General features: G+C 45.7%; 1 protein-coding gene across 3 annotated transcripts in view; it reads right to left on the bottom strand.

Annotated features, from left to right (window-relative positions):
• KSR1 (kinase suppressor of ras 1) overlaps nucleotides 1-14,243 on the bottom strand; it is a 115,714-nt gene that overhangs the window by 25,289 nt on the left and 76,182 nt on the right. For 2 of the 3 annotated variants that reach the window (XM_048823671.2, XM_075120850.1), the window contains 7 exons: nucleotides 11,160-11,631; nucleotides 9,090-9,094; nucleotides 5,301-5,361; nucleotides 4,189-4,272; nucleotides 3,540-3,601; nucleotides 3,339-3,445; nucleotides 1,187-1,355 (listed from right to left, as the gene is read on the bottom strand). In XM_048823671.2, coding sequence (XP_048679628.1) covers nucleotides 1,187-1,355; nucleotides 3,339-3,445; nucleotides 3,540-3,601; nucleotides 4,189-4,272; nucleotides 5,301-5,361; nucleotides 9,090-9,094; nucleotides 11,160-11,631 — 960 coding nt within the window. Of the gene's footprint in view, nucleotides 1-1,186; nucleotides 1,356-3,338; nucleotides 3,446-3,539; nucleotides 3,602-4,188; nucleotides 4,273-5,300; nucleotides 5,399-9,089; nucleotides 9,095-11,159; nucleotides 11,632-14,243 lie in introns of those variants that run through there. The other variant, XM_048823670.2, reaches the window with a different exon arrangement.

Here is a 14,243-nt window from a genome sequence, read left to right as displayed (position 1 = left end):
CCTCCCCAAAGCTGCCTAGAGATTTTACCTGCCTCCTGGTTGCAGCAGGACAAATGGAGCTCAAGTGCAGATACCAATTCTTTCCCTCTGTTTCACATCAGTGGAGGGGACACCAGACTATCTGGTTATAGATGGGCATTGTGGAGGGAGTGACACCTTTGCACATATGTCAGTCCCCCAGGAACCCATGGAGTCCTCTCCCACCAGCAGGCCATAGGGGAGTTTCTTTACGTGAGTTCTTGGGGAGAAGGGAGGACACCCGGGGAGCAACTGCTCTTAGAAGTCCATGGAAGCAAAGCATGCTTCTGATTAGAAACCAGATCAGGTGTGAACACTGCTGGAGGCAGCATTTCCACTGACTGTCCTGTGCAGCTGCTGCTGAACAGATGTGAGGGGGAGTCGGCCAATGGCAGCACAGCTCCTGAGGTACAGCAGAATGGCCGTGCGAAGGCCCAGGGTCTTCACCGACCTTAGAAGTTATGCCAGGCTGTGGGGCCTGAACCTCCTGTGCGAGGGAGGAGAGGGGAGTAGATCCTGCTCCCCCAGTGGAACTCGGCATCAAACATGCATGCCTGCTAGGTAGGGAAACAGCCTGCTTATGGGGGAGTAGGACCCTTACTCTGGATCAAATGGCTGCAGATCATCATGGGAAGTGTTGCCCGTATCTTATATCATCTAGAAACTAAACGCATAAGTCAAGAATGCAAAGTACTGAGGGTCTTCCGCATGGTAGTCTATTTCCCGTCTTCCCCCTAAATCACTGAGCCAAAAGCTATTTTACTCTGCAGTTGGTTCTCTGCCTGGCCGCAATTAGCTGATGAGTGCCCACCCTCCATCCCAATGCAAAGACCAACAATGACAGAAATCCCCCTCCATTTACAGAGCCCCTGCAGGACCTGGAAACACTTTGTAAAACAGGCCAGGTTCTGGTTGATACCTAGGAGCATGAGTTAGGGACTCCAAAATGGGAACAAGCACACTGCAAAAGCCGGCTTGACACAGGCCTGTATCCTAGCCAAGATCGCCCCAGGCAGTAGAAGTGGTGCTATTCTGCACAGGCAGGGCTGTGCACACATGTCCTTGCTGGGTTATGATTGTACCTAGGCCATGCCCTTGGCCTCCAGAGCATTGCCCAGGAAGTTGGGAAGTCTGACCATCCACAGTTCTCCTGAAACAAATCAGTTACCTGGAAAGTGAAACCGACAGTCCCGCTGGCCCATGGGGGAGGGATTTGGGGGAGGCGTTGCGCTGGGAGGATTGGAAGATTGGAAAGGTGCTGGAGAAGACGGCGTGGAAGAGGTTGTAGAAGATGGGTTACTGCTGGAGTCTAGATGGTTTATTGCTGGTGGGTGATCCTGCAAAAGCAACAAAAGCCACTGAGTGATTTTTGCTGAGGAAAGGGAGACGCTTATTGATGGGTCACCAACTCCCCCCAAAGCAGATCAGCCAATCACTGTCGCTGTGTGCAAACAGCAAGGAAGTAGGCTCTTCCCATGAGATCCTTATGGGCAGGAGGCTGGAAAAGCCAGCAGATGGTCTCAGCATGAATGGGAATGTGGCACCCAAAGCCCCTAAGCAGCTTTGAAATCTCAGCGCAAGACCTTAGTGCTGCTCCCACTCAAGTCAGCGGAAGAACTCCCAATGACTTCAGTCGAAGCAGGATCGGACACTCAATGGTGTTCTGAGGAATCACAGACAAAATTAAGAGTGTGGGGTTCTTTATACAGAGAGTGAAAAAGAAAAAAGGGGAGCAGGGCCACCAAATTCTTCAGGTGAACGGGAGGAACTTGTTACCTGCAGTCTAATCTAGTTGAAAACTATCACCTAGACACAGCAAGACCCTGTTATTAGGTAACGGACAGGGAAGTTTGGGGGGATGGATTCTTAACAGCTACTGAGCACCTGCACATCCCATTGGAATCTGTGGATGCTCAACACTACTGAAAGTTAGGGCCTCGGGATTTTTGGAGCATCTTTGTTTTGCTTCTGGTTGGGGGACAAAACAAAGCAAATACATCTACATACAAGTTATCCCCTTCCCCCATGGAACCACTGTTCTTTTATGCCGTGCAACCCATCCCACTTCAAAACATCCTCTACCCTCTTCACACATTTCCATTGTGCGCACATTTGCTAAGTCAGTTTCTCAACCATGCTGTGCAGTTTTGTTTGTAGGTTGCCTCCCTCTCGGTTTCAACTGTGAATGACAAATGCAGCAGTCACACTAAGGCATTGGGCAAACGGCAAGGTAACGTTCACCAGCTCATTTGTCATTTCCCTGCCCAGAGGTGGAAACTCTCATCGCTTGAGCCTTCAAACCAGTAGTTCTCAATTTCCACACTACCCCCTCCCTCCCATTTCATGGGGGTCTTGCTGGGACCCTGCCCCCATTTAGCACCATGGAAAGGGCAGGGTTGTCACGACTCTGGCACCTACTCCCAATCCTCCACGGGTCACAACCCACAAACTGGGAACCCTCTGAAATCCACTGTAGGAAACAACCCTGCACTGGGAGGGAGACAGACAGCCTGGGCTAATACAGGTTTTCCCTTAGAACTGGATTGGGGGGGTGGGAAAAGGTTTTTATTCCTTGGAAAATTGACTTTTCAGAAAAACAACAACTTAAATATTTGAATACAAAATGGCATCTCAGTGCCTCATCGGAGTTATAATCCGGGTATTTGAGGTTCCCATTCTCTTCTATGGGCTGGGCTCTCTGGCCAGACTACAACTCCCAGAATGGGTCACTTTTTACCCCTCTTGGTTAGGGGCAGTGGTGAGTCATAGGAGCCCCTGGCCACGGCCCGTCAAAGGAGAGGCAGTCTGGCCAGACAGCCCGGCCCATGGATGAAAGGAGGAGCATAGGACATTCAAATGACAATTCACGGGAGATGCTATTTGGAACCAAAATATTTCAGGTTTTGGTTGAAAATTGGGAACTTCTTGGTTTCTGAGCATTCACCGTTTCAACAAAAATATCAATTTTCTGCAGGAAACAGCCTTTTTTCACAACCATTTTTCTTGATCAAAACCCCAGTTTCCCATCAAACCACCACTGTGACTGAAAATGTGTGACCCGTGCTCTTTTCCACTCGATTGCTTTGGTTCTAGATTTCAACCCCCCCTGCAGCAGAGGGCTGGAGCAGCTCAGAAGCCACATTTCACAAGTGGAACATGTCACACGTTGAAACCAAGACTCTCTGCACAGAGAGGCAGAAACAAAACGTGCGAAAAAATTATGCAGCTGTCACTGCGCTAAATGATGGTGCTGCATCTTCCCCAGACGGGCTCACAGTTCAATTGCGGAGACACATCATAAGCTTTGTTTCACCAAGTACCTTTTTCGTTAGTGCTTTTGGAAGGGTTCCAAACTGCGGCTCTGCAGGTCTATCCACAGGGTTATTAATATCAGAAGGGACAGACTCCGTCCTTCTTATTTTTGCTACTGAAAGGGGAGGGAGAAAGTTTATTCAGACTGATTCTCATTGCGATCACATCAGTGATGAAAGATAAAATGCTGAAACTCACAGCAAACTTACTGGGAAGGAAAGATATTCTGCAAGCAGGGGCCTCTTTAGTACATTTGTTATGACACTTTAATCTGTGAGGGGGAGAGAGAGAGAGAGACACACACACACTCGTTAGATAGCGACTAATTCGTTACAGACGATCCAGTCCAGGCCTCCCCTGGCACACTGCATGCGGATTTCAAAGGAAGTTCTGCAAACTAGCAGGGCCCCAGTGCTTCCCTGTGGTCTGATTGTGTGCCAGGGTCTGCACCCAGATGTAGCCTAGCTATATGAGGTATTTATATGGCCCCATTGCTGTAGGATCTGAACACATGACATTTTTTAAATGCACTTATCCTACAAAACCCGTGTGAGGTAGGACAGTGCTATTAGCCTCACTTTACAGATGGGGAACTGAGGCAGAGAGAGACTAAGTGACTTGACCAAGGTCACACAGGAAGCCTGTGGCAGAGCATGGAGTGGTGCCTGGGTCTCCCAAGTCACCTCTCTAGTCAGTGTGTCATGTTTCCTCTCCCTCCACCACTCTGTGTTGATGGACCCCAATGCAGGGCCTGAAGTTGTAACAAACTAAGAAGCAAAACAAATACGTCTCAGAGATCAATAATAAATCGAATGACACAAAACATTCTTCAGTAAGGGACCAGGATTCGGTGCTCACCTGCAGTGCTTACACTTCACACCAAACATCATGCTTTTCTGACACACGTGGCACATCTGAGATAACCAAGATTTTGTAGAGAATCTGAGCAGAAGGGGGAAAAGTGTTATATTGGGGCCAGTTAAACAGAAAACCAAACATTACCTGAAACACCACTGTTTAACTACAGCCAGTTTACAGTGTGGCCTCTTATAAAAGGGAAAACACACTGATGGAAGTGGCTATTTTATTTTTTTAATAAAAAGGTATTTAAGGAAGCCAGCACCTGCTCAGGGAATGAAAGTGACCTTTGTGCAGAGGACAGCCATAGGTTTTGTGCTGGCCATCTGTACTGGGGTCAATTTCAGCCTACAGCAACTCATAGGTGAGCGTACAGGGCTTGTTTGTCAGGAAGAACCAGTATGCACACACACACACACGCTGGTGTTCAATTCCCAGAAGGAGATTTTTGCCATTTTTCAGTGCAGTTTTGCAAACTGGAATTGTAGCCTAAGTTATGATTAACCTTTTTTCCTTTCTAGCAGGACAGCAGAGCAAACGTACATAAAACCTGTATTACTGTTTGGGACAATAGTTACTGCTAAACATACTCCCTCTTGGTTAGTTGTTGGGGTTTTTTTTTGGAGGGAGCACGGCAGGGGAGGAGGAAAGTAGGGGAGGGGCTAATGTGCTCCTCCCATTTTAAGACCAAGACCTTCCTTTTGGTCTGCAAGCTCTCTGGGACAGCAACTATCTTTGTTCTGTTTGTGCAGCCCCGTGCACAACTGGGTCATGGTTCATGGCAGGGGCTCTCCGGCACCACTGCAATAGAAATAAGCAAGACATTGGCAGGATCCCAAATGAACAACTTTGTAAGAGGGAAGGGAAGGTTGCAGAGACCCATCAATAGTTCTAATGTGTAATGCCTTTTAAGGACATTAGAGTTAGAGCAAATAGCAATCCAGGAAATGCAAAGTCAAGGCTAAACTTCCCAAAGGAGGCACCCAAGGCACCTTAAAATTCTGTCTCAGAGCAGTCAGCTATACACTGCACTAAAATGTGATGGTTCTGATTACAGCAACATCCATTTCATTTCCTTTGCGGCTCCTGCTGTATTTTGTGTTGGTGTTTACCTGTGTGTTACGGATATGCCAATGTCTCTTCGTACCATCTGAGGGGATCCCTGGGGGAAATCTGATGGGGAACAAATTAGATTTAAAATAAAATAAAATAAAATAAAATAAATAAATTGAAAGTTAATGCCCACAGTTTGTGACCATTTTAGAAATCTGAAGTGAAATTTGCACATGAAAATCTCATTTCTAAGGGAACAACAAACAGCAAATCGCACCAAGGGAGCCCAAATACACGTGTGTTTCCAAAAGAGATCGGTAACATGCCTCTAGCGCTCCTTCCCCTGCACCTGGGTCAGGCACCCAACACCCACTGAAATTTAACGGGAGTCGAGAACCTAATGCCCTTGGCCTTACACCCCAGGGTCACTCATTATGGTAGCACACATGGGAATAGTTCACTGGTTGCTACAGAGCCACAGGAGATGCTCTCTTCATGGTATGGACCCAGCATAAGCTGTGGCTGGTTCCTCGCTCTCCATTTAATAAGGGCATGTGGATTTATAGATTTGTTTTTCCCTATTCATTTATTAACTATTATTTCAGGATCATGGTTAGAGATGGGAAAAGTCCACCCAGCCTGCAAATGCAGCATCCCCTAAAGGAGGCCACATCAGACACTGCTAACAAATATTTGGATCAGTGGCGGACTGTTTAAGCAACAACAGGCTGGTGGGAAATGTTAAGGCAAGTCAGACATGAGGCTGAAAGGACTTCCTGTCCCTTTCAATACTAATCGCTAGATTTTGGGCAATGCTTACTCATGCTGAGGAGCACTGACTCACATGAGCAGCCTTACTGAGACTCCAACAGCAGTAAAGCTTACACAATTCTAGCCCCATATTAGCAAGAAAATGTTACTTTAAAACAGATTTTGAAGGGGGAAAAAAACCCTGCAGGTTCTCAATTTTCAATTAACTTCAAATGCCTGCTTAGGAGGGCAGCTTTGATCTGGAAGGGGACCACCAAATAATGGTTTAACTATGACTAATACCGAGCTCTTATATAGGCTTTTCATCAATAGATCACTAAGAACTTTACAGAGGAGGTTGGAATCATTATCCCCATTCTGCAGTTCGGGACACTGAGGCACAGAGGTGAAGTGCCTTGCCCAAGGTCACTCAGTTGGCCAGTGGCAGAGCTGGGAAAAGCTGCCAGGTCTCCCGAAGTCCCAATCCAGCACTATCTAGTAGGCAATGCTGCCTCCAAATAAGGCTATATGTTAAATATTAACATACTGGAAAACCCGACACTATATAGTCATACAACACCGACAGGCCCAGGTCTGTGAGCACAGTTCCCACTAGCATCAGTCTCTCATGTGGTCCCTAGGTGGCACCAGATCCTTTTTTTAATTAAGGCCTCACTGAAATGTTCCACTGTACGTCTAACACAGCTGGCAGCCATAAGCCTGGGTCCAGAGATTTGGGTTGCAGGACTCACACTAGTGCTAGCGTTCTAAAAATATACAGCCCAAGCTCCAGCCACAACTCCAGAGCGCTGCAGACACAGCTGTCTTTAAGAGTACTAGCCCACGTCTATTGTTCCAGGCTGGGAGGCTTGCTGTGGGCTGTGTCGACAGTCCAAGGCACCTACATTCTCCAACATCACAGACAATGCTTGACTGATGTCAACAATTTTATAAAAAGCAGCAGCAGCTTGCGTGACTGATATGGCAATTATTTCCTGCGATAGCCTTGAAAACCCACACTGAATTAAGTGCAAGTATCTTTGGAGTCCACTGTATTAAATAATTGTGGGCCTGGTTGATCAAAGGACTGCTCTGAACAAAGTAGCAGATAAGAATGGTCGTTTGGGACAATACATGTGAAGTGGATTTCCTGGGAAACAGCTAAGGGGAGGTGAATGCAAATTCCTCCCCCCACTCTCCAGGTTCTGCAAAAACCCAGTCTTTTGAAGCTATGCCCTGAGGAAGGGACCACTGTCTACTGATTACCTATCCCTGGAATCTGTAGACCAAAGAGCCAGGCTGCACAAAGGAAAGTGACCTGTGCATGGGGATGCCTGTTCTGAGCTAAAGCTGGTATGAACTTGTAACCACAGAAAACCCCTTGGTGGGGACTGAAGCACTGATTTCTACCAGAGCCCTAGATGGAGTTCGGGATTATTTCTGGTAAACTCATTAGCATGTGAGGTGGTTCTTGTATTGGTTTTCGTGTTCTCTGTAATGCTTTCACCTTAAGAATAAAGGTTCTCGTTTAGAGAGAGCTGTGCGGTAGCTTGCAACTGGGGGCAATTACGCTGTTTATAGTCTCTGGAGAGAGAGCAAAATGCAGATGCTGGCCTGTTTAGGCAGTCTGGCTTGCTGGGAATAACACAGCATAGGCAGGGAACTGGGCAGCATGGAAAACAACCCAGTCAGGAGGGAAAGAGGAGGGTCTCCGTCCAAGAGAGGTGATGGCTGGGAGCCTACAAGCGGGTGCCCCTGGTGGACAAATGACAGCTTGCATACAACAGACGTAATGAGATGGTCAACCAAAGCCTAGTGTTTTTGAACTAAAGGCTCGGAACTTTGGTTAGGATATATAAACTCAAAGAAAATTCTTACTGAATGTAAGAGAAAGTGATCTTTCTATGGATTTTTTTTTTTTAAATCCTACATAAGTTAATAGAGAGTGAGGACCTTTAAACAGAATAGCTAAAAAGACCTAAAAAAAAACAAAAAAACCAACAACTCATTTTCTGTTCCATTCCATAGGTTCTAAAGTAAAGTAATCTCTACACAATCCTATCAAAATAGCTACAGAACTCTACTGGTTTCTATAGGAGTTCTCCACGAGGGGGATGTTTACATTTCCAATCATTTCAGGTTAATTTCTTTTTGGGAAAGTAACTGCTAGGACTGTGTTTTAAACCAGCCATGCTTTTTAAATGCTTACCAGGCCATATATTGCACATGAAAATCTCCTTAGTTTTATTTTATTTTTTACAGGAAGACTAAAGAGTTTTAAAGGACAAGTGGTTTTCTAGGTTAGCTTCATGACGAAGGCAGTGGTTCATGAAACAGACCTGTATGGTCCGACCACTGCTGTCATGCCACAGCATGTCGCTGAACTGAACAGCGGGTTGGGACAGTAAGTACCCTGATAAAGGGCTGCAGCTTGATCCTGCAAGCTGCCGAGCGCTCGTCCTGATGCTGAAAAGCACCTCACCACATGCTCAATTTTAAGCTATGGACTCCAATGGGACTATTCGTATGCTTAAAGCTAAGCATAGGCCCAAGTGCTTTGCTGGTTCAGAGCCAGAGTGCTCTGCACCTTGCACAGCTGAGCCTTAAGTGAGGATTAAATTGGCTACTTACTCAGAAAGCCCCATGTTGCAAATACAGGCATTGCATGATCCCTCAAGCCAAGGCTACATGAAATTTAAGAAACATTACACTAAGTAGAAGGATCTGGCAAGGGTACGTGCGGATGCTGAATGGACAATTATGAAATTAGAGCTTTTAAATACCAACAGACGTTGACACCAGGAGTCTGGAATGACAGGGGAAATTTAAAAACAGAACACCTTCAACGCTGGTCCAAACCCAACAGTATCAGCATTTCTTTCTGTTGCTCTATTCATCTGAAGAGCTCATGTTAACGAATAAGGACTGCGCCTGCAGCTCTCATGCAAGCAAAACGCCTGCTGATGTTAACCGCTCTACACCGAGGCCTTCCAAAAAGGTAGCATAAAAAGAGGACCATACTGGAGACACAAAGACAAGACGTTCTTTCCCCCACAGGCAAGGATGTGAAGACTGCCCCCCAAAAATCTGCTTCTTACCAAACCTGGAAGACAAAAAGAAAGAAAACCATTTTCAACACAAGTAATCACGTGACAGACAATCTAAACTCCTCCCTTAAATGCAAAGGTCTTTATTACAACCTTTAAGACTCTATTTTCAAAACATGGCCTCTGTTTTTGGCACAGGCATCTTTGCACCGGCGTACACAATATTTTGCACATTCTCTTTGCGCGTGAATGATAAAATTCACTGGACAGAGTGCAAGATCCCCTTACACATACATACTATGCATACGTGGATGTTAGTCATAGACGGGGATTGTCAAAGGAGCTTAATGGATCTAGGCACCTATATGATTTTGATGCCTAAATCCCTGAGGCTCTGTTGAAAATCCCAGCTGTAAATTCTATCATTTATGCATTCCATGCCAAAAACAGAGTGCATGGAGCTGTACAAAGGCATATGGAGGATGAAGGCGGCCTTTTTGGTCCATTACAGTCTCCGCAACAATGAAGTGCTACATTGGGCTCCCCTGAAGTCAATAGTTTTATCATTTACTTCAATGAGACCAGGATTTCACCGCTAGATTTAAAGCAAAGCTGTAGCTGGCTACAGATCTTTTCAATTCAAGGAAATACCTCTCACCCATTGCTAAACGAACAAAAATCAACCTGCATACTTGCTGTCGTTAGAGGCCCCAACAGTGTGTGTGGGTCAATACACACTTCATTTGCACTTGCATATAAAAGCTACGCAGAGTTTATCACATGGTCACACACGGTTTTGTACTGAAATCTTTCATATGCACCAGTAACCATATCTAACAAAGCTAACTTTCCTTCCCTCCCTTTATATAAGAGGATGCAACTTCCTTACTGACCTCTATAGCAGCTCATAGCCAACTCCTTCGTAAAAGCCTTCAGTAAAGCCAGGTCCCAGCTGGACAATAGGTCTCAGCTCTGAACTCCTTCAAAGGGATGGAGGGTTTAGCTAAGTGGTACTGGTTTGGTGCCAGCTGCAAAGTTTGGTTCCTGATCCAAGCGTCCCCAAAACTCAGGGGGGCGTTCAGACTTTGTGGGACGGTTGTTTCATGCTCATTTGCATAAATAAGCAAATGCTGCATTAACAGAACACCTTTCATCCCAAAATATCTACAAAGCATATCAAAAGTCCTAAACGGATTTAAAAAAAAAATAAGAAGATCTGTATATAGTTTTGTGTATCACTGAGATGCAGCTGTTTAAAAGCCACAGCAACACTTAAAACACAATTTCGGACAAGGAGTGGAAGACACAATAGCCAGCTAAACTGTGTACATAGTTGCTGTATATGGAATTTGGCAGAAATGTTCTTGCATAAAAAAAAAAGTGTTGATATCCTCAGTAACAGCAAGTAATCCAAACCCCTATATCACGTGTGATCTGAAAGACATCATAGCTACAAAAGCCAATTAACGTTGTACTAGGGCATCCATCAATATGGATTCTGCACCACAACCAAACATCACCTTATGCAAAATCTGGATCCACACCAGAACTGATGTTGATCCAACCCAGCTTAGTTTGAGAGCGGATGAGACAGCAGTACACGGTGTTGTGGGTTGGGCCTACTGTACTGTTAACCTCGTGCACAGGATGGAGAGCATTAGTGTAAGATGGGTTTCAGAGTAGCAGCCGTGTTAGTCTGTATTCGCAAAAAGAAAAGGAGTACTCGTGGCACCTTCGAGACTAACCAATTTATTTGAGCATAAGCTTTCGTGAGCATGCGATGAAGTGAGCTGTAGCTCACGAAAGCTTATGCTCAAATAAATTGGTTAGTCTCGAAGGTGCCGCTCGTACTCCTTTTCTTACTAGTGTAAGAGTTGCACAGCGTTTGTATCAAGCATATGTCAATTTCATCAGCGACACTTCTTTAGAACATATGGTCTTTTTCACTTTATAACAGGTCTGGGTAACCTCCAAGACAAGACTTCCTGGTTACACTGGGATTGGAGATATGGGAATTGGAATGATACATGCAGCCAAAGAAAGAAAGGAAGAGCCCCATGTGTAAAACACAGCCCCCCCCCCCCCCCCCAGAAGAAGGAGGATGGAAACTCCAGTGCTTACTTTAGAGGAGGAACTTCATCTATCCTGTTGCCCAGCTGTGATTCATGGGACTTGCTTCTTGTGAGCGTTGGAAAGTTTGGTAGCAGCTGAAAGACCTTCCGGCAAGGCGGAGGCGGAGTCCGTGGAGGTTTCAATTTGTGCCGCCTCTTTAACTGAGGTGTCGTCGGCGGTGTGATGGTGATGGTGTGAGGAGTCCTAAATACTACTCGACCACTGTGGGTGGGGAAGGCTAACGGTTCCAGGAAGTGGTCTGAATAGCTAGATGGTCCTTGGCTCAAGGCAAGAGAATCCGAAGAAGGTAGAGCAGACACGGAAACAGAGCGCACCTGCTGGCTGTTGCCCTTTGAAAGATGCAGTATGCCATGAGTCCACGTGGGTCCTGGCAGACAGGAGGGTTCTGCAGGGTGTGCAGAGCTGCTCTCTTGGCGCGCATCAGAAGGATTCCACAACAGATCTTCTTTTAACTCCCCACCTGTTCACCGACAATATCAGTGTTAGCAATGGACAGAAAACCAGCACAGTGCGGCTTAAGGACAACAGGAGGTTTTTCCCTTGGCATCTGGCCAGGCCATTGTTTCAACTCCTCAGAGTCTTAAACCACCAGCTAAAATTTCCTTCAAATGACTGCAACAGAAACCGTTCCCTTTTCCCAATTGTAGCCATGAGCTTCAAAACCGAAATAAACCTCCTTCCTCCGATAGGGTGCATGACTGGCTTGGGGCTAGATGTATAAAGGTATTTAGGTACCCAAGATGCAGAGAGGTGCCTGGTGGGATTTAAAGAAGTGCTTACCTGCCTTAGGTTCCTAACTGCCAGGGACTGTTCGTGGGAGGTAAGTCAGTTAGGTGTCCAACTCGCATTGAAAGTCTATGGCGATTAGACACCTAATTCACTTAAAAAGAAAAGGAGGACTTGTGACACCTTAGAGACTAACAAATCTATTTGAGCATAAGCTTTCGTGAACTACAGCTCACTTCATCGGAAAATACTTGACAACCTAAACATGGAAAGATTAATTCACTTAGGCAACTTCTGTAACATTCACTAGGCACCTATCTGCATCTTTACATGCCTTGATAAAGCTGGCCTTATGACAAGAGAGAGAGACAGAAATGTGTATTAATGGGGTGAGTCCATCAAGAATACAACTTCCCACCCCCATCTATGGCTGGAAAAAAAAAAAGTTGCAAACCACAAAAATTGTATTCAAAACTTCTCCGCCTCTCACTTGTCCCCATACATCACCAGCGCTTAGCCACTGCCTGTAGCTTACCCCACACCAGACACCCTGGAGTATCAAGACACAGCTGCCTGTCACAGAGGTAGCACTCATCCTCAAATTCCAGCATTTAGACACAATCTAGTACTTTCGTTTCATCAGTGTTACATAACCTGCTGGCTTATGCTGGGTGGGGGAAGTGAACCTGTCCAGCTTCCCCTGCAGTATGATCCTGGAAGGAGCAGCGCTCCCTTCCCTAATGCCTCACATCCAAAGACCTCCATTAAATTCAAGCACACCCTTATGAGGCAGGCAAGCATTCACCACTCACAGCCTCATTTGATGGATAAGACCATGTTCCCTCTAAGCTGCGTGCGTGTGCACGCACACACAGATCCTAAACCTCGCACACACGGTGGAACACCGCGTGCACAAAAATTTGTACAGAAGCACAATCATTTGCACCAAAGAAATTTTTTGTGCACACGGCCTGTCAAAAATTAGAAGGAACATTGGATAAGACCCGCATCCATCTAAACACTTACGCACAGGCTTAACTTTACGCACGTGAGACATCCCACTGAAGTCAACGGGACAACAACTCACACACCTTAAGCATGTGCTGAACTTTAATGACTTAGAATCATAGAATATCAGGGTTGGAAGGGACCTCAGGTGGTCATCTAGTCAACCCCCTGCTTAAAGCAGGGCCAATCCCCAATTTTTCCCCCAGATCCCCAAATGGCCCCCTGAAGGATTGAACTCGCAACCCTGGGTTTAGCAGGCCAATGCTCAAACCACTGAGCTATCCCTCCCCCCTTAATGATGGATGGATCGGGGCCAAAGACATTACGCATCTTGGCTTAAGTAACACTAGCCAGTCAGTGGAAGAACTGGGAACAGAAATGAAGAGTCCCGGCTTGTCATAAATATAAAGGGAAGGGTAAACCCCTTTGAAATCCCTCCTGGCCAGGGGAAAGCTCCTCTCACCTGTAAAGGGTTAAGAAGCTAAAGGTAACCTCGCTGGCACCTGACCAAAATGACCAATGAGGAGACAAGATACTTTCAAAAGCTGGGAGGAGGGAGAGGAACAAAGGGTCTGTCTGTGTGCTGCTCTTGCCAGAGACAGAACAGGAATGGAGTCTTAGAACTTTTAGTAAGTAATCTAGCTAGGTATGTGTTAGATTATGATTTCTTTAAATGGCTGAGAAAAGAATTGTGCTGAATAGAATAACTATTTCTGTCTGTATATCTTTTTTGTAACTTAAGGTTTTGCCTAGAGGGGTTCTCTATGTTTTTGAATCTAATTACCCTGTAAGATATCTACCATCCTGATTTTACAGGGGGGATTTCTTTATTTCTATTTACTTCTATTTTTTATTAAAAGTCTTCTTGTAAAAACTGAATGCTTTTTCATTGTTCTCAGATCCAAGGGTTTGGGTCTGTGGTAACCTATGCAAATTGGTGAGGCTTTTTATCCAACATTTCCCAGGAAAGGGGGGGTGCAAGTGTTGGGAGGATTGTTCATTGTTCTTAAGATCCAAGGGTCTGGGTCTGTAGTCACCTAGGCAAATTGGTGAGGCTTTTTACTAAACCTTGTCCAGGAAGTGGGGTGCAAGGTTTTGGGAAGTATTTTGGGGGGACAGACGCGTCCAAACAGCTCTTCCCCAGTAACCAGTAATTGTTTGGTGGTGGTAGCGGCCATTCCAAGGATAACGGGTGTAATATTTTGTACCTTGGGGAAGTTTTGACCTAAGCTGGTAAAGATAAGCTTAGGAGGTTTTTCATGCAGGTCCCCACATCTGTACCCTAGAGTTCAGAGTGGGGGAGGAACCTTGACACGGCTCTTTGTCTTCTGCTTTAAC

Source organism: Caretta caretta, chromosome 17 (assembly GCF_965140235.1).
Source record: "Caretta caretta isolate rCarCar2 chromosome 17, rCarCar1.hap1, whole genome shotgun sequence".
Lineage (NCBI taxonomy): Eukaryota > Metazoa > Chordata > Testudines > Cheloniidae > Caretta > Caretta caretta.
This window is presented reverse-complemented; position numbering and strand designations above follow the sequence as displayed.